This window comes from Haematobia irritans, chromosome 4 (genome assembly GCF_050003625.1).
Source record: "Haematobia irritans isolate KBUSLIRL chromosome 4, ASM5000362v1, whole genome shotgun sequence".
Lineage (NCBI taxonomy): Eukaryota > Metazoa > Arthropoda > Insecta > Diptera > Muscidae > Haematobia > Haematobia irritans.
The window spans coordinates 90,367,557-90,389,319 of record NC_134400.1 but is presented as its reverse complement, the minus strand read 5'-3'; the positions used below and the strand labels follow the sequence as shown (position 1 = coordinate 90,389,319).

The 21,763-nt window shown below is 43.5% G+C and overlaps 5 protein-coding genes across 15 annotated transcripts in view; all 5 read left to right on the top strand.

The window, feature by feature from the left end:
- Window positions 1–3,355: 3,355 nt before the first annotated feature.
- On the top strand, window positions 3,356–12,336 carry LOC142233148 (uncharacterized). Its single transcript, XM_075303955.1, has 2 exons — window positions 3,356–3,879; window positions 10,631–12,336. The coding sequence occupies exon 2, from the start codon at window positions 10,635–10,637 to the stop codon at window positions 11,763–11,765; it is 1,131 nt and encodes a 376-aa protein (XP_075160070.1). The 5' UTR covers window positions 3,356–3,879; window positions 10,631–10,634; the 3' UTR covers window positions 11,766–12,336.
- On the top strand, window positions 5,273–10,587 carry LOC142235662 (uncharacterized). The gene is made up of 2 exons (XM_075306923.1): window positions 5,273–7,774; window positions 7,852–10,587. Exons 1-2 carry the CDS (start codon window positions 5,273–5,275, stop codon window positions 10,585–10,587), a joined length of 5,238 nt encoding a protein of 1,745 aa, XP_075163038.1.
- Window positions 12,337–12,567: 231 nt separating the features above from the next.
- LOC142233147 (uncharacterized) lies at window positions 12,568–21,273 on the top strand. The gene is made up of 3 exons (XM_075303954.1): window positions 12,568–12,614; window positions 12,831–12,920; window positions 19,515–21,273. Exon 3 carries the CDS (start codon window positions 19,519–19,521, stop codon window positions 20,596–20,598), a length of 1,080 nt encoding a protein of 359 aa, XP_075160069.1. The 5' UTR covers window positions 12,568–12,614; window positions 12,831–12,920; window positions 19,515–19,518; the 3' UTR covers window positions 20,599–21,273.
- LOC142235661 (uncharacterized) lies at window positions 16,451–19,495 on the top strand. Its single transcript, XM_075306922.1, has one exon. The coding sequence runs from the start codon at window positions 16,451–16,453 to the stop codon at window positions 19,493–19,495; it is 3,045 nt and encodes a 1,014-aa protein (XP_075163037.1).
- Window positions 21,274–21,510: 237 nt separating the features above from the next.
- Iml1 (GATOR complex protein Iml1) overlaps window positions 21,511–21,763 on the top strand; it is a 61,092-nt gene continuing 60,839 nt past the window's right edge. For 9 of the 11 annotated variants that reach the window (XM_075303951.1, XM_075303953.1, XM_075303950.1 and 6 more), the window contains exon 1: window positions 21,511–21,655. In XM_075303951.1, coding sequence (XP_075160066.1) covers window positions 21,595–21,655 — 61 coding nt within the window. In that variant the 5' untranslated portion in view covers window positions 21,511–21,594. The remainder of the gene's footprint in view (window positions 21,656–21,763) is intronic. The other 2 variants (XM_075303945.1, XM_075303943.1) reach the window with 1 other exon arrangement.

Below are 21,763 nucleotides of genomic sequence, written 5' to 3'. Positions count from 1 at the left end.
GTGAATCCACCTTATCTGAAATCGTACCCAGAATCTTCGTAATGCACAACTAACGCACTTACACTGCGCTGATGTTGTGACACTAAGTCAAGTGAAAATTATCTGGCGCAATTAGAAATACCATACAGTGGACCTCGGGAGCCTTAGGAATGGGAAGGGAGGTTGAACACAAGGTAAATCCAGTAAAGGCAGAACTATGTTTACACTTCAAAGTACGTAAGATTCGGTCGGTTATGGTTATCTCGTAAAGCGTCATAAAATTCCTATACCTATTTTACTGGATGGACAAGCAGATTTTGGCGTCTACCAAAAGAGTGTGGAACTTAATATTGCGCAAAGATTACATAATCACTTTTATCTTCATTTCACTATCGAAATCGCAAATCAACATTTATACAAATTTGGCTTTGTCCATACTTTTGATGAGTGCAAAATAAAATGTCTTATTATCATTTTATTTTGGAGTTCAATTTCTTCTCATTTTGAAGTTATAATATTCTCAAAGTAGTCTTACCATATAATACCTGCCATTGAATATAAAATAGAAACGAAGAATTCAGATTACGTGAGTATAATTAAGGCCTACCCGTTAGCATGCTTAATTTAGCCGCTAAAAAAAAATAAACCTGAAAAACCGGCTAATGTTGTTGTTGTAACAGTTTATTGTGATCTCATCCATTTCATGTTATACGCTTGGTACATCAGCTTGTTGGCAGATCAAGGAACTCTGCGACTAAGATAGGGTGTGTCCAGAGTGATCTGGTGGTAAGTCGGGTTGGTTTGGCTGGGCAAGAGAAAAGATGACGCGTGTCGTGTGGCCCTTGGTTGCAAATTGGACAAACGTCAGCTACGCTGCTATCAATCACCGATAAGTAGGAATTGAGGCGGCTGCACTTGCCTGATCTTAATTGGGCCAAAACTACCCTAGTCTGCCGTGGGAGGTCTCTTTCCTCCGGTGCTATGGGCGGTGGTCGGACTCCAAGAACAGGATTAACCTTGTAGCTTCTCACCGCTTCAGCTACAGTATCCTCATGAATCCTGTTCAAACCTGCCTGGTACGCTGCTTGATCTAGAGGCTCTCTTTTATAGCGCTGGATCTCGCGCTCTAGATTATGTATATCAACCCTTACGTTCCTGGGTGGTGGTTGTGTATCCGTAAGATGGTGGTTTGGATGATTACTGCGATAACAACCCAGGAGATACTGCTTTGACAACATGTAGTTGTGTCTTCGCACAGGGATGATCTTTGTCTCCACATAAAGGTGATCCAGGGGTGTGCTGCGGAGACACCCAGTCGCAGTTCTAAGAGCAGCGTTCTGGCAGGTTTGTATGTTATTCCACTGCGTATCACTGGTCTGCGGTGTCCACACTGGCGCTGCATAGTTTACCACTGACCGGCCAATTGCCTTATAAGTAGTTAGCAAGGTTTCTTTGTCCGCACCCCAAGTACTACCGGCTAGTGACTTGAGGACCTTGTTTCTACCACGGAGCTTATTACAAATTGCAGTGGCATGGGCAGATGACCTAAAAAGGCTGTCGAATGTGACCCCAAGAATCTTGGGGTAATTTGTGGTCGGAATTATTACTCCATCGACTCTGATATTCAACTGCCTGCGCACTTCTGCCGTCCATGTAGTAAATAGTGTGGCTGAGGATTTGGTGGGGGATATCCTCAAGTTTCTCGCAGTGAAATAACTGGTAAGATTAGCTATGTAGACGTTCAACCGATCGCAAATGTCATCAACATTGGGCCCAGATGCCAAGATTGTACAGTCATCCGCATATGATACAATCTCGACGCCGTCAGGAGGGGGTGGAATCGAGGACATGTAGAGGTTAAACAGTGCCGGAGATATCACCCCACCTTGGGGAACTCCCTGTTTAACTCTACGCGGTCTTGACTTTCTGCCCCTGAATTCCACGTACGACTGGCGTCCACACATATAATTCAGCACCCAACGCTTCGCTCCTGCCGGTAGGGACGTATTCTCGATGTCTTCAAATAATGTGGCATGGTTGACCGTATCGAATGCTTTCGATAGGTCAAGCGCCACGAGGACCGTCCTGTGACACGGCCTGGGCTGGTTAAGTCCCTTATTAATATGTGTCGAAATGGCATGTAAGGCTGTTGTCGTACTATGTACCTTACGGAATCCATGTTGATGGTGGGCAGCTGGAAAATTCTCCACAAGGCTGGGGAGGAGTAATGCCTCAAGTGTCTTGGCTACTGGCGAAAGAAGGGATATCGGTCTGTACGATTCACCTTTGCTCGAATCTTTGCCCGGTTTCAGTAGTGGAATCACCCTTCCCATTTTCCAGACATCGGGTATAATGTGTGATTCCAAAGACAAATTGAGGAGTCTGGTCAGGTACTCAACTCCCAGTATTCCCAGATGCTTCAGCATTAGCATTGAAATTCCGTCAGGGCCCAGCGCCTTAGATGGTTTCGCGCTGTTGATGACATTGGTAACTTCGGCTGCAGTAAATTGTGGTGTGTCATCGGCTCGGAGACCACGTACACGACGGGTGGCTCTCCTTTTCGCTCTATCACTCTCGGGATGCTCGACAAACTGTCGGTTGAAGTATTTGGCGCACCTCTTCGGATCAGTCACAGTCACGTCGCCAAATGTGACTGAAATCCCATCATCCCTTCTGGAGGGGTTCGAGAGGGCTCTCCAGTCCACCACCTCCATTTCTTGTGCGATCCTTCCGTAGGACATTGTACCCATCACAATGTCGTAGGCTGCAGGTGGGATTCAGCTTTGTTTCCTGGATCGCCGCGACCCTTATCCTTTTCCGATTCATAAAGTCTACGATCTCACTAATCTTACCACGGAGCCCGTTGCAATTAAATTGCAAAAATGATGCACTCTCCGGAACTGGTACAACAATATTCGGTGTAAGATGCTGCGGCGGAGAATATTGTTGTGCGGGAGAAGTCGGTGGGGTCACATAATCAGATGACCCACTGCTGCTGTCATTGGCACAGCATCCTGCCACGAAGTCAGTTTGACTATACTCCCGCAGCGATGTTAGGCCGGAGCAATTCCGGAAGTGCACCCATTCCATGCACCGGTTACACCTCACCGAAACCGAGCGATGGTGAATTCGATTTCGGCAGACGGCACAGTACCATGGTCCGGGGTTTTCCTCTATCCCGGCTCGGACCAAAAGCAGGCGGAGAAGGCTCCCCGGGATGCACCTTCTCCAACACGAAAAAATGGACGAGACAACACGTACACTGAGGTGGCAGCCGCTGGCCGATGGCTGGTATCCATCGGGTCAATCCGGTGCGTAGAACCCGCCGCCGTGGGATTGTTCGCCGGCTAATAAATGTTCGCGGTTACTGTTTAAGTTCAAATTCGTAAGGTCAAAATTTATTCGTTAGATGGGGACTTAAAATCTTGTAAAATGACAATTTCCCCCTCATTAGAAAATGTACCCTAAGCTCTGGATGCAGCTCTGTGCTTTCAGCACAATTCGTTACATTTTTCTAACGAGTCGCGCCATTACCGTCTTGCGGCGTCTAAGCTTTTGTTATTATTCGTTACTGGATTACGTCCGTCCAACGATTGTTTTGTAAAAGGTAAATTAATCTCCCAAAAAATTCAATAAAATTACGTTTTATTGAAACATTATTGAAAAGAAAAACTAAATCCTTGTGTTTTTATTTATTTTATTTCTCGGTGCTACGCATTCATTGGTCCAATCGAGCCGGATACTTGCTTACAGCAATTAATAAAGGATTTTGTTTTGTCTTTTTTTCAAAGGAAAGTGCTGATATTGTGAAGCAACAACAAAAAAGCAGCCACTTTGCAGCCATATTTGTGGAAGATTTCATTTGAAAAATTATTTAAATAATTATTTATCAACACACAGGTGCGTATGTCAGTGTTTTATTAAAATAATTGAGCAAATCGCGAGTGTTTTTAAATTTAAACCGCGGTCGTTTTACAACATCGATACAATTATTTCGTTTTGCCGACGGCAAATTGCATTTCAAAAAACACACATTCGTTGCTACATACGTACGTACATTTCTTTCGTTTGTTTAATTTCGTTTTGTTAAATGATATTCAAGTGAAAGAATAATCAAAATAAAAAGTGAAAAATCTATTGTATATATTGGTGTTGTGTGGTGAATTTAAACGTTGACAGTGCTTATTTACTTCAAAACATTATTTGCAATTACGTTGCCTTTAACTTGAAGTAAATAAAACAATAACAAAATACACGCAGACTCCAAAGGCTCTGTTGGTCGTATTACTATTGTAAACAAACATCAATCGTCACTGCAGTCAACGTTTGAATTACATACCTACGTATGATCAGTGATACACACACGTATATACATACATATTTGTTTTGAGCTGTGTTTCTTTGGTTTATTTGTTAACCCTCACGGGGCCGCGAGTTGTAAATATTTTGAAGAAAATTATAAAAATTTTTGAAATTGAGTTTTTTGGGTTATCGTGTTGTATGACCCATTAGCGTTACGCGCATTAGTAAAAATTATCGTTTTGGTCACTGTGCACCCTACAGGCGGTCCGGTACGATCGTATAATTTTTATTTTATCATATATATTACGTATATATTTTTATTTCTATATCTTTTATTATTTGCGATATTTGATTTTTTTTTTTGGGGAGATTATTTGGCGTGGAAGTGTAGAGGTGTATTTTACAGTCCGTGCACCCTACATTTGGTCTTACAGACATTTTTTTATAATTTCTTATAATTTGTTGAATTTTTTGATCATCTGGTTTTCGTGTGTGAAGTTTTGATACAGCGGCAGTATTCTTCGATACACTGAGCGTAATTTTCGTAAATTCATTCATACACTGAGAGAAATAGTTCGAAGATTTTAGTAGAATTTTGAGATTTTTAGAATTTGACTTGAATAATTTGCCCATTTTTTTGTACACGGGGAAAAATATTTTGTGATTCGGTACTCTGAACGAAAATTAATTGTCTCTACACTGAGAGAAAAATAGTCCAATAGTTTACAAATTGTTTGAAATTTTTGATTTTAAGTTTTGAAGTGGTTGTTTTACGAACAATTGTTTACACTTCAAGAAATTTTGTGGTAATTTCGGTGCAGTGTGAGAATTTGATACACTGAAAGAAAAATTTTGTAAATTTTTGTTTTTGCATTTTTGGGCATTTTGTGCAAATTTATTGATTTTTCGGCCAGTTTTCGCTGTCGATAAGTGCGTGTTCACATACTTTACGAGTTTTTGTGAATTTTTGTGACGCTAAATTATTTTCAATATGCCAGTTAATACATTCGCGCGATTCATTAGAGCCGCTGATGCGGTTGTGAAGTTTGGGACACGGGTTAGCTCTTTGAAGGAGGAGAATTTAGATGTTTATTCTCTAAGGGCTCAGGTCGAAGAGGCGAAATCACTCTGGGAGAAAGTGAAAGAGAGGTATGAGGAGTGTTTAGACGATCTTCAGGAGGATTCAGATAAGGGAAAGGTAGAATCTGCTGACGGCAAGTATGAGGCAACTTATGATGCCTATATTCGTATTGTTTCCTCTATCGAAAGGAAAATAGACGGTCTGAAAGCCGTTCATAGGGCGTCAACTCCTATACAGCAGGCCGATGTGGCGGATATTTCTGCTCGTTCTGGTAATGTGGATGTATCGGGAAATTCTCTTTTGTTAGGTGTTGACCATGGTGCGGTCCATAGTTTGGCTTTACCACCATGCGATATTGAGGTTTTCGATGGTGACTTTCAGTCTTGGCCAACATTTAGGGATTTGTTTACTGCTGTTTATGTAAAAAATTCCCGTCTGAGTGATATTGAGCGCTTGTGTCATTTGCTCAAAAAGACTAGTGGCGACGCCCGTGAAGTTGTAAGAAGATTTCCTCTCACTGATAGGAGTTTCGAGTTAGCTTGGAGGACGTTAAAGGAAACTTATGACAACTTGAGAATTTTAGTCAGCAATCAGTTGAAGCTTCTTTTTGACCTTCCGGTCTTAGACACCGAGACAAGTTCTGGGTTGAAGAACTTGCAGCGTGGTATAAATGCATGTATTTCGGCGATGGCTGTGAATAACGTTCCTACGAACGATTGGGATCCGATTTTGATATATTTGTGTGTGCAACGTCTACCGAAGATTAGTGTTACTTTGTGGGAACAGGGTATAAGTGATAAGTCTGCGTTGTCGTCTTGGGTGGACATGGATCGTTTTCTTACGGAAAGGATTCAGACACTCACGTGTCTCCGCGATTTGAAGGGTATCGATGCTTCGAAGAAAACTGATGGCAGGAAACTGCGAACGCATTTTACGAATGCAGCTCCGAAATCTTCGCCATCTAGGTCGCGTAATTCGCAATGCACTTCTCATTCTTCTAGAGATTCCGTCGATAAGATGTGTGTTCTTTGTCCACGACAAAGCCATCATCTTCGTGTTTGTCCGAAATTTAGGAATCTTTCTGTGAATGATCGGTTGACTGCTGTGAAACGGTACCGCTGTTGTTTCAATTGTCTATCTCGTAGACATGACGTTAACAACTGTGCTACATCTCGCAGTTGTGAGAAGTGTCAAGGAAGGCATCATACTTTGCTTCATCGCGATTTTTCCCATTCTACGAATGTGGCGACTACGTCTTCGACGGTTTCGGCCGCTCGTCCTACGGATTCTAGCGGTTTGGTTGACCCGCAGCCTTCCACTTCGTCTGGAATCGTGTCTGGCACTTCGGCCAGGCAAGTATTTCATGTTTCCCAGAACAGGTCGGTACTATTAGGGACGGCTATGGTGAACATCGTTCATCAGGGTATGACGTACCCAGCTCGGGCTCTTATTGACCCAGCATCGGAAGCCTCCTTTATTACCGAAAAAATGCAAAAGTTGCTTAGGATTTCGATAACGAGTGCGACGTCTTCGATATCGGGCGTGAATCAATCGGTTTCGATAACTTCTCGCGGTATTTGCCCTCTGAGTATAGGGTCACCCATAGATGGATCGGTCTTGGTAGAGGCGACTGCGTTGGTCCTGCCTAAGATTTCTGGGAATTTACCGTCTTTCCAAGTGAGTCGTAATTATATGTCACGTTTGCCTAATTTACGTTTAGCTGATCCTAATCTGTTCGATAGTCGTCCGGTTGATCTATTGTTGGGGGCAGACGTGTATCCCAGAATTATATTACAGGGGGTTCGGTCTGGTATTTTAGGGTCGTTGATTGCTCAACAGACAGTCTTCGGCTGGCTCATTACTGGTTCAATTCCCACTTCTAATGTGACGGTTTTTTCAACGACTGTTGAATTTATGGAAGAAGATGGTCTTGACAAGACTCTTCTTCGGTTTTGGGAATTAGAGGACTTACCAAGACGGGCAATTTGTTCTCCCGCAGATAAATTTTGTGAGGAAAATTTTAAGAATACCACATATAGGGATTCCGATGGAAGATACGTAGTGACTCTTCCGATAAAACCCGAATTAAAGGGACAAGTCTTGCTTGGACATTCGCGGACAAGTTGTTTGAAGCAGTTTATTCGTGGTGAGGCTTCGCTTTTACGAAAGCCTGAAACAAAATTAATGTATGACGGGGTGATTAAAGAATATTTGGACTTGCAACATATGAGACCAGTGTTGTCGACTTCTCTTTCAGACCAAACTTTGTGTTACTTGCCTCACCACCCGGTAATCAATCCGGACAAATTGACGTCCAAACTTCGAGTTGTCTTTAATGCTTCGCATAAGACCTCAAATGGTAAAAGTCTGAACGACATTCTTTATGTGGGACCCACATTGCAATTGGAATTGGTGTATTTGATTTTGAGGTGGAGATTTTTCAAATACGTTTTTAATTGCGACATCATACTTCTCATACTTCTCTGCAGCGAATTGTCTTTAGGGACTCCCCACAAAAAGATGTACGAGACTATGAGCTGCAGACCGTGACATTTGGAGTGAATTGTGCTCCCTATTTAGCCATACGGACGTTATTGCAATTGGCCGATGACTCCGAAGATGAATATCCCCACGCGGCACATATTCTACGAAGGTGCATGTACGTGGATGATGTTTTGACAGGGTACCATAACGTGGATACTGCTGTTGAATCTAGGGATCAATTGATTAGGGTATTATCATCGGCAAAGTTCGAACTGAGGAAGTGGACTTCTAATGAGCTAGCCATTTTGGAATCGCTTCCGGCTGACCATTTGGTTGACGCCAAATTACTGGCATTTGTTGAGGCCAGTAGTTCGAAACCGTTGGGTATTAGGTGGAATGCGCAGTTGGACTTATTTTATTTTGAGATGAAACCGATTGAGCGGAAATCTCGGTTTACGAAGAGAGAGGTTTTATCGGCTATAGCTAGGCTATTTGACCCTGTTGGCTGGCTGGGGCCAGTTATTATAGTGGCGAAGATAATTATGCAACAGGTTTGGTTGGATAAGATAGGATGGGACGAGTCTCTTCCGTTACAAACTGAGCGACAATGGCGAAAGTTTGTCGAGACCTATCAGGATGTGAATCACGTTCGTATTCCTCGATGGGTCAATTACTCCACAGACTGTGAAGTAGAATTACATGTTTTTTCCGACGCCTCGGAAAAAGCATACGCGGGGGTAGTATATGTTCGTGTGGTTACGCCGCAGGGACAAATCTTCACCCATTTGCTATCTTGTAAGACTAAGGTAGCCCCCATCAAATCTATATCTTTGCCACGATTGGAGCTTTGTGGGGCAGTTTTGGCCTCCGAACTTTACAAGTCTATAGCCAGGGAGCTAGATATTGAGTTTCGCCGTGTTTATTGTTGGACGGATTCTACGATCGTCCGCTCTTGGCTTCGAAAGACGCCATCTACGTGGTCTACTTTCGTTGCGAATCGCGTATGTAGGATTCAGGAGAATACTGGGGGACAGAATTGGTACCATGTACGCTCTGAGGACAATCCGGCCGACTTGGGGAGTCGCGGAGTGTCGCCTGCAGAGTTGGCGGTTTCGTCGCTTTGGTGGCATGGACCAGAGTGGCTCTGCTCAGATAGTTCTCAGTGGGATATTAATGATTTGACCCCTCTTGAGACTGACGTTGAGGTACGGGCGGTCAAGACTCACGCATCGTTTTTTACGAACTACGAGGACATTTTAGAGAGGTTTTCTTCGTTAGATAGAACTCTACGAGTCATCGCATATATATTTAGGTTTTATCAAAGGACCCATTATTCACATGCTAGTCGAAATGTGTATCACGGCACGACGTTGACGGCAACCGAATTAAAGGCAGTGAGATTACGTCTAGCTGTTCTTTCTCAAAGGGCTCATTATCCAGATGAGTACGGTTGTTTGATGGAAAAGAAACCGTTACGTTCCAGGAGTTCCTTGTTGTCATTGAATCCATTCCTGGATGAGGAGGGGGTTATGAGGTTGAATGGTCGTTTGAGTAGGTGTCCTACCCTGTCGTATAGTGAGCGACATCCAATTATAGTGCCGTATAATAGTAGATTCGCTAGGTTACTAGTGAAATATGTTCACGACATATCTATTCACGGAGGGAACCAGTTGGTTCTACGTCTTATTCGGATTGAGTATTGGATTCCTCGTTTAACATCTTTGATTAGATCGACTATTAACCGGTGTAAACGGTGTCTGTTGGATAGGAAGAAGTCTTGTACGCAGATCATGGCGGCTCTCCCACCGGAGAGAACTGTACTTACCAGACCGTTTACTACGACTGGCGTTGATTTTGCGGGGCCTTTCGAAATTAAGTCATTTATAGGGCGCGCATGTAAGATAACAAAGGGTTATGTTTGCGTGTTTGTATGCTTTTCGACGAAGGCCATACACTTGGAAGCCACATCAGACTTGTCTACGACAACGGTTCTGGCCGCTTTTCACAGATTTATATCTCGACGCGGTTGTCCCAAGACCATTTTTTCGGATAATGGTACAAATTTTGTAGGCGCTTCACGCGAAATGGAAAAGGATTTGAGATGTGTTTTTAAAGAAGGACGTGATAAGGTGTGTTCCGCATACCAGTTTCAGCAGCTTTCCTGGCAGTTTATCCCTGCCGGGGCGCCACATATGGGTGGTCTCTGGGAAGCTGCTGTCAAAAGCTTCAAGACGCATTTTAGGAAGCATGCATCAGGATTCAAATTTACATTTGAAGAGTTTTCGACTGTTCTTTCGAGAATTGAAGCTTGTTTAAATTCTAGGCCGTTGTGCCCAATGAGTGAAAGTTCTCAAGAATTGGTAGCACTTACGCCTGGCCATTTTTTGGTAGGATCTCCGATCTTGGCGCCTCCTGAACAGTTAGAGGAGGAATCACCACTTCATTTGGTGCATCGATTTAGGAAAATGAAGGCGCTGTCGCAACAGTTCTGCTTACGGTGGAAAGAGGAATATTTGAAAGGCTTACAGAAAAGGTATAAATGGAAATTTCCGCAGCGTGATATCGAAGTAGGGGACTTGGTAGTAATTCGTGATGAGCAATTGCCTCCTACATCGTGGAAATTAGGTCGTGTGGATGACGTCCACCCAGGATCTGACGGTCGCGTTAGAGTTGCAGACGTGAGAACGGCAAACGGTGTTGTAAGACGACCGGTGGTAAAATTGGTCATACTGACCGAATAGTTTTCGATCGTTCATATAGTAAGCGTCATCTTTCTTTTCGCAGTACAATGGAAAGTATGAGGGAAATTGTTAAGACTCTCCCTGACTACGAAGATGACGTCCCGATGTCCGATGAGGAAAGAGAGATTATAGAAAGTGATGTTGCACCGGTTCTTCGCGAGCCGTTACCAGCAATCGAGCAGGTCCCTGACGTCGGGATGACCCCAGTCGTCGCCTCTTCACAAGAGGTAGTACCGACACAAAAAGTTGTCCCTCCGTCGGGGGCTGATACGGCTCCAGCTGAAGTATCTGCAACTAAGGCAGCAGAATCTTCGTCTTCCCCTACGGGGACTGCCCAAAGAAATTCGGACTCGAGCCCAAAGCTTCATTTAAACAATTGTGTGTTATGCAGGCGGAAGCATAATCTACGGTCGTGCCGCAGGTTCTTGAAAATGCGGTTGGAGCAAAGGCTGCGCACCGTAGTTCTTCATCGGGTGTGCTCCAACTGTCTGGGCAGGTCACACATGCGGTCGACCTGCAATAGTCGCGAAAGGTGTCGCGAATGCGGAGAGAGCCACCATACGCTTCTGCACTCCTTCGACCAGCAACAACGTCCTTCCGCTCCATCGTCCGATTTGTCTAAGAGAAAGTCAAATTCAAGTCCGTCCGTTAATTCGTCCGCGTACTGCATTACAAGTGCTACCCCCATATTTAGTCCGTTGTTAGTTTTGCAACCAACTGTTACGCTTGGTCCTACTATTGTGTTGATACTCGTCTTGTCCGGTCGTCGAATTCCCGTCCGAGCTGTCCTCGACCCATGTGCGGGGTACAGTATGATATGCAGTAGTCTTGCCCAAAGCTTACGGCTTACTTCGGCAATGACAGCGCAGAACGCCTTTTGTCCGCTGATCGTCGTATCCCGGCACAACGCGGAAAATAAATTGATTTTTTCCGCCCGGGTGACAGATTTATCCCGTGTGGTCACCCCATCGGCGTCGGCTCCAGACTCCATACGAGAGCAGTTTGAATGTCTCCAGCTGGCCGATCCAGTGTTTTATCGCCCTTCCGGGGTGGGGTTGGTCCTGGGGCCCGACGTATACGCAAGGGTTATTAAGCCTCAAATGTTTTCGAGTCCGGGATTCCCCTTGGCGCAGCTGACGATATTCGGCTGGGTGATTTCAGGGCAGTGTCAACCATGAATATGTGTCGTAGGTCATCCTGGCCAATAACCCAGACACTGCAGACCCTCCGGGTCAACGGCTCTACGAGCATTTAGTTAAGAAAGAATGAAGTTGGAAAAGATGAATACATGAACTAATAAAAAAAAATTGCTCAATTTGAAAATGAAACTGACATCGCATTTTATATTTATTTTGATATCAATATATTGTACATATGTAATATTCTATGAATTAATGAATTTCAATTACAACATAGCTGGATGTTGCAAGGCGGGCGGAATGTTTAAGTTCAAATTCGTAAGGTCAAAATTTATTCGTTAGATGGGGACTTAAAATCTTGTAAAATGACAATTTCCCCCTCATTAGAAAATGTACCCTAAGCTCTGGATGCAGCTCTGTGCTTTCAGCACAATTCGTTACATTTTTCTAACGAGTCGCGCCATTACCGTCTTGCGGCGTCTAAGCTTTTGTTATTATTCGTTACTGGATTACGTCCGTCCAACGATTGTTTTGTAAAAGGTAAATTAATCTCCCAAAAAATTCAATAAAATTACGTTTTATTGAAACATTATTGAAAAGAAAAACTAAATCCTTGTGTTTTTATTTATTTTATTTCTCGGTGCTACGCATTCAGTTACTGTTTAAGTTCGAGTAAAGATTAATTGGACTTAATAGTGTTCGTTAGAATTTGTATACTACTTTTTGGTACATCCCTGCCAGAGTAGAAATGTCATAATTTGAATATTAATTTATCTTGTCAAAAGCCCCGCCTTCCGCCATCTTGGTTGAGAGCATCTCTCACTTTACTTGTTATCGATAAGCCAATTGGTGCGGTTGCAAATTTATCCATATCGTTGGAAATTATAGGTAATATTGTTTACCATTAATTATAATAGAAAACACCTTAATAAAACCTTCTGCTCTTGTTATATATTGAAAATATTAAACTATCGTGTTTTTATTTTTCTCTATATTTCCATACTTTTCGCATTCGGCGAACATTTTGATCCATTCGTACCGGATAATTGGACTTCGGAGTGGAAGAATTGGTTTAACCGGTGTTTTTCTTGGTTTTTGTTATAGACACAGTCCACCTGACCTGGTCATCAATTTCACCTTAAACTCAAACCAATCAGTTCATCATCCTCAACATCTGTTTCATCGTTTTATAAGGTAAGTGCAGTGCATTTTCCCTTATAAAGTGAGTTCGCGGTCGGTGCAACAACAAATATAGTGGTCGTCCGTCCATTTAAAGAAAAAAAAAGGTTGCTTTACAACGCTACGCGATCGGTTTTTATTATAAATATTCCTAAAAGTGGTGTACAAGTTCAGTGATATCAGTGAATATTAGTGTTTTTTTTTATTTAAAGTGGTTTATTTGCCTTTATTTGCGTGAAAATATCGTTTTTCATTGTTTTTAAGTAAATTTTCATTTGCCGACGGCAAAACGCATTCAAGGTTTTTGTTTTTGTATTTCCATTTTGACGTCTGTGCAAATAATTTCGGAGAGAAATAACTTAAAGTACATATTTTCACCACTTTCGTACACTAATATTCACTATACACATATATCACTCTCTTTGTTTCGTATATTCACCACTTTTTCGCGTTTTCTGTGCTGAAATTTCATTTATTAATTGTTGTTTCGTTCATTTGCATACATTTGAGAACATACAAAAGCTTTTATTTTGTTTTGTTCTCATCAGTGTTGCGCTCTTAGTCGATTGCTATAGTATAGTGACTAATCGGGCACATCTCGTACTATCGTGTTATCGGATATCGATCATCATTTGAATTCTTAAGGGGGCTATACACTACGTGTAATTCCCACATTAGAATTCAAGTTGAATTCAAAGGTTTGAATATTTCCCGGTTGGAATCGGGGCTTGAATTAAAACTCGGTATATTTTGAAACTTTTACGCTCTCACACTGAGAGAAATTATTCGATCATTCAAATATTTGGTAAATTTTGAATATTTATTGGACAGGTATTTATTATTATTGATTTATTTATACCTTTGTTTATTATTATTATTATTATAATTTTTCTTGTGTCAAGCGTTCGGGGGTAATATTTTGTGCACCCTACATTCAGTATTTTCGGTTTCTGGGAACGTTTGATCTTTTGTCGGATTTTCGCGAGTTGTGGACTCGAATTAATCTTTGTAACTCGAGTTACTTTTGCGTATTTTGCTATTTTTATTGAACGGAACCTTGTCTGAGTTTGGTAATTTTATTGGCCGTTGCTTCTTGGCTATATTGTAATTTCGTATTTGGTTACATTCTTCAATTTGGTAGTTGAACGTAAAGTTAGAATGTCTGTATCTCCCTTTGATCGCTTTATTCGCGTTTCGGACGCTCTTATTAAATTCCACGCCCATTTTAATGCCATGAAAGATGAGGAGTTAGACGTCTATAGCCTCGAGATTCGAAGTGAGGAATTGGGGAAGTTGTGGACAAAGGTTCAGGATTGCTTTGAGGAATGCGTGGCTAGTTTACAGGGTGCCGGAACAACGCAAACGAGCGATATTGAATCGGTGGACGGGAAATATGACGCGTCCCATCATGCTTATATGAATTGTTTGTCCGCGATAAATCGAAAATTGGGCCAGTTTCGTCGGTCACGTAGATCATCGATCACTTCGTCTGCGTCTTCGGTCGTTGCAGCATCGAGACGGAGTATCGGGTCTCATAAATCGACTCAAGGATCCGAAGCGATTTTGGCTAATAACGCGACTACTTCGATACCGGCTGATCGGGATGGGCAGTCGCTGCCTAATGGCAAAGCCGGGTTTAGGGGTGAAGTGGCCGTTAGTGGCCCTCCACTTTGTGATATGGTTCACAATTTGGCGTTGCCACCGTGCGATACGGATGTATTTGAGGGCAATTTTCTAGACTGGCCTACATTCCGGGATTTGTTTCAAGCAGTTTATGTTAACAATTCAAGATTAACGGACGTCGAGCGTTTGTGTCATCTTGTGCGGAAGACCAGTGGCGAAGCTAGGGAAATTGTCTCGAAGTTTCCGCTGACACATCGAAGTTTTGCCCTCGCGTGGAAGGCCCTCGTTGATGCATACGACAATAAGCGGGTTCTAGTTCACAATCAACTTAAGTCTCTCTTTGCAATTTCGGCAGTATCGGTAGAGACAAGTGCGGGTTTGAAATCGATTCAACGTGGAATCAATGGCTGTCTTTCGGCATTGAATACGTACGAAGTTTCGACCGATAATTGGGACCAGATACTCGTTTTTATTTGCCTTCAACGTTTGCCGCGGCTCACACAGACTCTTTGGGAGCAGAGTGTTAGGGACAAATCAGCCCTTTCGTCGTGGGCGGATTTAGACGCTTTTTTGTCCGAAAGGGTTCGTACGTTGATGTGTTTGCATGATTTGCGGGAAGACACGTCTTCGAAGCGTTCTCAGGAAAAGAAGGTAAAAGCGCATTTTACCAATGCGTCTTCTTCTAAATCGTCGCGTGCTTCGTCGGAATCTAAGTGCGTTATTTGTCCTAAACATAATCATAGACTTTCGGCTTGCGTTAAATTTGGTAAACTCTCGGTATCGGAACGTTACATAGTGGTAAAACGTAACCGGTTGTGCTTGAATTGCTTAATGAAAGGTCATGAGATGAAGGATTGTCCAAGACAATATTCGTGTGCAAAATGTAATTCGAGACATCATTCGCTATTGCATCGCGATTCTACGCCGTCTAATAGCGCGACTTCGGCGACGGGTTCGACCAACACCTTGTCGAGTTCAGCGGCTAGTTTTCAACCGAGAACTATGCCTTCGGTTGATCAGCCGCAACCTTCTACCTCGTCGGCGTGCCTACCTCGCCAGGCATTTCATACGACGCAAAATAGGGCCGTGCTTTTGGGAACAGCGATGATTAATATCATGCACGATGGGGTTTCATATCCGGCACGCGCTTTGATTGACCCCGCTTCAGAATCTTCGTTTCTGACGGAACGCTTTCGAAATCGGGTGAAACTACCGGTTCACGCGGCTAATGTTACAATTTCGGGGGTAAATAGCGCAATTTCGGCCAAATCGAGTAAAATGTGTAATTTGAAAATCGGATCTCCACTCAACGCGTCGGTTTTGTTGGAAACTATGGCTATAGTGCTCCAATCTATATCCGGGAATTTACCTTCCTTTACGGTGTCGCAGGAAGTTTTGTCTCAGATTCCGGATATTCGCTTAGCTGATCCGAATCTTTTCGTGTCGAGACCGGTCGATATTCTACTAGGCGCTGACTTGTACCCGAGAATACTATTAGAAGGTTGCCGGCAGATTGCGGCTCAATCATTGATAGCACAGAACAGTGTTTTCGGCTGGCTAGTAACGGGTCCGCTTTCTACATCGCAAATTCAAACATTTACTACGACTATAGCGGTTGATGAAGAGGAAAATTTAGATAGAACGCTTTTACGGGTTTGGGAGTTGGAGGAAACACCACGTAAAGGGGTTTTGTCCCCCTCCGATAAGTTCTGTGAGGAAAATTACGTTCGGACAACGCGCAGAGATTCGGAAGGTAGATATATAGTTACACTTCCGCTAAAGGAAGAGCTCGGTCCTCGTGGATATTTGGGTGAACAACTGCTTTGAGGCAATTTTATCGTAATGAATCGTCATTATCGAAAAGGCCGGACGTGAAATCAGTTTATGATAGTGTTGTTAAAGAATATTTGCATTTGGATCACATGAGGCCAGTATCCGCCATTTCTGCAAGTGATACACTTTCGTGTTATCTTCCACATCATCCTGTCATTAACCTCGAGAAGAAGACTTCCAAACTTCGCGTCGTATTTAATGCGTCTAATAAAACGTCCAACGGGAATAGTCTTAACGATATCCTTCACGTAGGTCCCACTTTGCAGCAGGACTTAGTCCTTCTTATTGTGCGATGGCGACTATTTAAATACGTGTTCAACTGCGATATTACACAGATGTATAGGCAGATTCGAGTGGACTCTTCTCATGCTCCGTTGCAGAGAATTGTTTTTAGGGATTCTCCGACAAGGACAGTCCAGGACTATGAACTACAAACGGTGACCTTCGGTGTAAACTGTGCACCATATCTCGCGATACGGACACTGTTACAGTTAGCTGAAGACACTGAGGAGGAGTTTCCACTCGCGGCCGATATATTACGTAAATGTATGTACGTTGATGACGTTTTGACCGGAACTCATGACCTTGAAACTGCGATAATGGCTCGGGATCAATTAATCGCGGCGCTTGCGACGGCTAAATTTGAACTGCGGAAATGGACATCGAATTATAGAGAAATTTTAGATTCACTACCGCCGGAATATTTGGTTGATGCTCAATTGCTGGCATTTGTCGAGGCTAGCAATTCGAAACCATTGGGTGTGAGATGGAATGCTCAATTGGATGCATTCTACTTCGCGGTCGAGCCTATAGCAAAAAGGTGTGGATACACTAAACGGGAAGTGTTGTCGGCTATCGCGAAATTATTCGACCCTGTCGGTTGGTTAGGTCCAGTGATAATTGTGGCAAAGATTATCATGCAGAAGGTTTGGCTTGATCGCGTCGGCTGGGATGAAATACTGCCTTCGGCAACGGCATCCGAGTGGGAAAAATTTGTAGATAGTTATCCGGATGTCAATTCGATAAATATTCCTCGGTGGATTCGTTACACACCGTGCACTTCGGCCGAGCTTCACGTATTTTCAGATGCCTCGGCTAAGGCATACGCGGGGGTAGTATATATTCGAGTTTTGGCCCCAAATGGCGAGATTGTCGTTAATTTGCTATCGTGCAAGACGAAAGTTGCTCCGTTGAAATCGGTTTCTTTGCCTCGTTTGGAGCTTTGCGGCGCTGTTTTAGCGTCCGAACTCGCAAGAACGGTCATTCGAGAAATCGGTATTGATTTTGGTCGAATTTATTGTTGGACGGATTCGACTATTGTACTAGCCTGGTTAAAGAAAACGCCTTCGGCTTGGACAACATTTGTCGCGAATAGGGTATGTCGCATTCAGGAGAACGTCGGTGGTACGAATTGGTATCATGTGAGGTCGGAGGATAATCCTGCTGATCTTGGCAGCCGCGGTGTGTCCCCTTCGGATTTGGCCGCCTCTCGACTTTGGTGGCATGGGCCTCAGTGGCTATCGTGTAGTCAATCGGAATGGCCGGTTCGTGACACTTCCTCTTTTGACACCGACGTAGAAATTCGGTCTGTGAAGGCACATGCTTCTTTCGTTAATTCATACGAGGATGTTCTCGATAGATTTTCTTCTCTGGATAGAGCGCTGCGTGTTATTTCATATGTTATGAGATTCTTTTATCGGACGCATCCCGCTCATAGGCGTGATTGTAGCTATGCGGATCACAGTTTATCATCGTCTGAGATTAGGGCAACTAAAAGTCGCTTGATAGTGCTTGCTCAAAAAATGAATTATGGTAATGAATATAAGGACTTGATGGATAGGTCTTCGTTAGGTACTGGCAGTTCACTTGTTTCTTTGAACCCGTTCCTTGATGAAATGGGTGTAATGCGGATGTATGGTCGTTTGAGCCGCTCGCCTATTCTTTCGTATTCGGAGCGGCACCCTATAATTTTGCCCTACAGCTGTCGATTCACGAAGCTTTTGGTGGAATTTGTTCATTTGATTTCCATTCATGGAGGAAATCAGTTGATGTTGCGTATTCTTCGTATAGAATACTGGATACCTCGGGTGAGGAATCTTATTCGTTCGGTTATACATAGGTGTAAACCATGTCTTTTGGAGAGGAAACGGGTTTGTAGTCAGGTGATGGCTCCTCTTCCTCCGGAAAGAACTGTTCTCGACAGACCTTTTACGACGACTGGCGTAGACTATGCAGGCCCCTTTGAGGTGAAGTCGTTCACCGGACGTTATTGTCGCATAACTAAAGGTTATGTGTGCGTTTTCGTGTGTTTTGCTACTAGGGCGATTCATTTGGAAGCGGTTTCCGACTTGTCGACTGCCGGCTTTCTTGCGGCATTTCATAGGTTTGTTGCTCGTCGGGGTTGTCCTGCGACCATTTTCTCGGACAATGGGACAAATTTTGTCGGTGCGTCGCGTGAGCTTGAACGAAATTTCCGGGATGTAATTAGGGGAAGCAGTGATGTCGTGTCCTCTAAGTTTGCACACCAGGGCCTATCGTGGCGATTTATCCCAGCTGGTGCGCCTCATATGGGAGGCCTTTGGGAAGCTGGGGTGAAGAGTTTTAAGTTGCATTTCAGAAGGCAAATAGGGAATGTTCGTTTCACGTTTGAAGAGTTTTCGACGGTGTTGGCTCGTATTGAGGCTTGTTTGAATTCAAGACCTCTTTGTCCCCAATCGGATAACCCGCAGGAGCTTGACGCTTTGACACCGGGTCATTTTCTTATAGGTGCCCCTCTACTCGCCCCTGCTGAGCCAGTTATAACCGAACAGCCTCTTTCGTTGGTGAATCGGTTTCGTAAGGTACAGGCTCTTGCACAACAGTTTTGTGTACGTTGGAAAGAGGAATATTTGAAGAATCTGCATATGAGATATAAGTGGAAATTTCCTCAGCGCGATGTTATGGTAAATGACCTAGTCGTTATTCGTCATGAACAGCTTCCACCAACTTCTTGGAAATTAGGTCGAGTCGTGTCGGTTCACCCGGGCGTAGATGGTCACATTCGGGTCGCGGATATACGTACGGAGAATGGCGTTGTAAGACGACCTATAGCTAAGTTGGTCTCATTGACCGACACTTCGGCGAACTCTTTGTAATTCGTATATTTTCTCGCAGTATCATGGAAAATACCTCGTGCTTCGCTGACGACTTGGAAAATTTCGAGGTTATTATGGATCAATCGGATGATGATACTGCGTGCCCCCTTGATATGTCGGCGGTCGAACGGGCATTGTTGGAGGAGCCGATGGCGATACCGTCGCCTGCCATTCCGGAGGTTCAGCTATCGCCCCAAGAAATTGAGAGTCCACCTCCGGTAGTTGTGGATGAGCCCGTGGTGGCGCCTGCTGTAGTAGAGGCTACTGATGTTGGTCGAACTCCTGCTCAATTGGTTTGCAGGGTTTGTGGAGGTCGTCACGCATTGCGGCGGTGTCGGAAGTTCCTCTCTCTTTCGATTGAGAAGAGGATACGTATGGTGGTACGACATCGCTATTGCTACAGATGTCTAGCACAGACCCACCAGTCGAAGGATTGTCCTAGCCGGCGTAGGTGCCCCAGTTGCTCCGGGGACCACAATGTTTTGTTACACGCTGCGGCTGTGGCGCCTCGAATTGAACATGGGAGCTCGAGGTCTGCTCAGCGGATTCGTAGTGGGAGCCATACGAATCGTCCGTCCGATCTTGCTGTGGCACGGTCATATTCCGATTTTGGCGGCGTCGGAGTTCTGCCTCTGCAGAATGTCGTTACTCTGGCGCCCAGCCTCGTAGTCCGCGTGTCCCCCCATGGTGTGTCCGTTCCGGTCCGTGCAGTAATCGACAACTGCGCGCGCCAAAGCCAAATCTGTCGTTCTATGGTCGAGAACTTAGGGCTACCGGTTACAAATATTGAGGGGGTCCAATTTTGCCGGTTGACAGTATCGTCCGCTTATGATCCAGAGCAGCGACTGACGTTTACTGCTCGTGTGCACGATCTAGGTCGTGTGTTGACCCCCGCCGAAGCCGTGCCAGAACGGATCAAGGAATCCTTTTTGGGATTACCTTTGGCAGATCCGCAATTTTACCGAGTGGGACGGGTTGCGATCGTTTTTGGTCCTGAGGTGTATGGGCGAATCATAACACATAGGGTGTATACGTCGCCCGGTCTCCCGGTGGCTCATTATACAATCTTCGGTTGGGTTCTGTCCGGGTTGTGTAACTGCTAGGGTAAATGCGCGAGAGCCCCCCTTTTGGGTTCTAACGGCCCCCTTTTGGCCATCGTTTTATTGTATCTCTTCGCGAGAGCCCCCTTTTTGGGGTTCTAACGGGTCCCCTTTTGACCCATCGATATATTGTCGCGAGAGCCCCCCTTTTGGGTTCTACCAGGTCCCCTTCTGACCTTACGTAATTATTTTTATTAGTTTTTTTTTTATCTAGTCTTAGGTTGAATTTGAAAAGATAAATGAATTAATAAATTGGATTTATGGTAAATGAACTGAAAAAAACTCACTTTGCACTGCACTTAGCCTCATTTTGTATTTTAAGTTTAGTTTTAGTTACAACATACCTTGATGTTGCAAGGCGGCCGGCAATGTTTAAGTTCGAGTAAAGATTAATTGGACTTAATAGTGTTCGTTAGAATTTGTATACTACTTTTTGGTACATCCCTGCCAGAGTAGAAATGTCATAATTTGAATATTAATTTATCTTGTCAAAAGCCCCGCCTTCCGCCATCTTGGTTGAGAGCATCTCTCACTTTACTTGTTATCGATAAGCCAATTGGTGCGGTTGCAAATTTATCCATATCGTTGGAAATTATAGGTAATATTGTTTACCATTAATTATAATAGAAAACACCTTAATAAAACCTTCTGCTCTTGTTATATATTGAAAATATTAAACTATCGTGTTTTTATTTTTCTCTATATTTCCATACTTTTCGCATTCGGCGAACAGTTACTTTATAACAGAGTGCCCAATATTAGTTTGAAAATGTGTGTAGATAATGGTGTTTGCCACATGCTGAAATGGTGTGAATCCTAAAAGTTGCTCATTCCTGTATTTCTGTTGGGATTTCATATTGTTTAATTGTTTTCGATATGGCATCTCTCTTTACACCTTGAATCTATCGTGCGCTTTGATTTAAGTTCTCCCCATATTTTGTTTACATATTTTTTCCTATTGTGACAGCGATAGGATATTGTTATCAATAGAGTTATCCTATGGAAAATAGGATGAAATTGTATAAATTATATACACATTCAAAATCCTATAAAGGTAATGGTAAGTTATACAATATTTGAACTAAGGAATATCTAACCAGCTGTAGAAGTTGTTCTAGTAAATAAGAGACGGAGAAACTTCATTGGAAAATGATAATATTCGCCGAAG

What these genes read in the sequence shown, in the direction of transcription:
- LOC142235661 (XM_075306922.1), top strand. Translation starts at nt 16,451, where the DNA reads ATGAGGCCAGTATCCGCCATTTCTGCAAGTGATACACTTTCGTGTTAT.
- LOC142235662 (XM_075306923.1), top strand. Translation starts at nt 5,273, where the DNA reads ATGCCAGTTAATACATTCGCGCGATTCATTAGAGCCGCTGATGCGGTT. An exon ending in CCACATTGCAATTGGAATTG is followed by an intron (nt 7,775 to 7,851) that starts GTGTATTTGATT and finishes ACTTCTCTGCAG; the next exon opens with CGAATTGTCTTTAGGGACTC.
- LOC142233147 (XM_075303954.1), top strand. Translation starts at nt 19,519, where the DNA reads ATGGAAAATACCTCGTGCTTCGCTGACGACTTGGAAAATTTCGAGGTT.
- LOC142233148 (XM_075303955.1), top strand. Translation starts at nt 10,635, where the DNA reads ATGGAAAGTATGAGGGAAATTGTTAAGACTCTCCCTGACTACGAAGAT.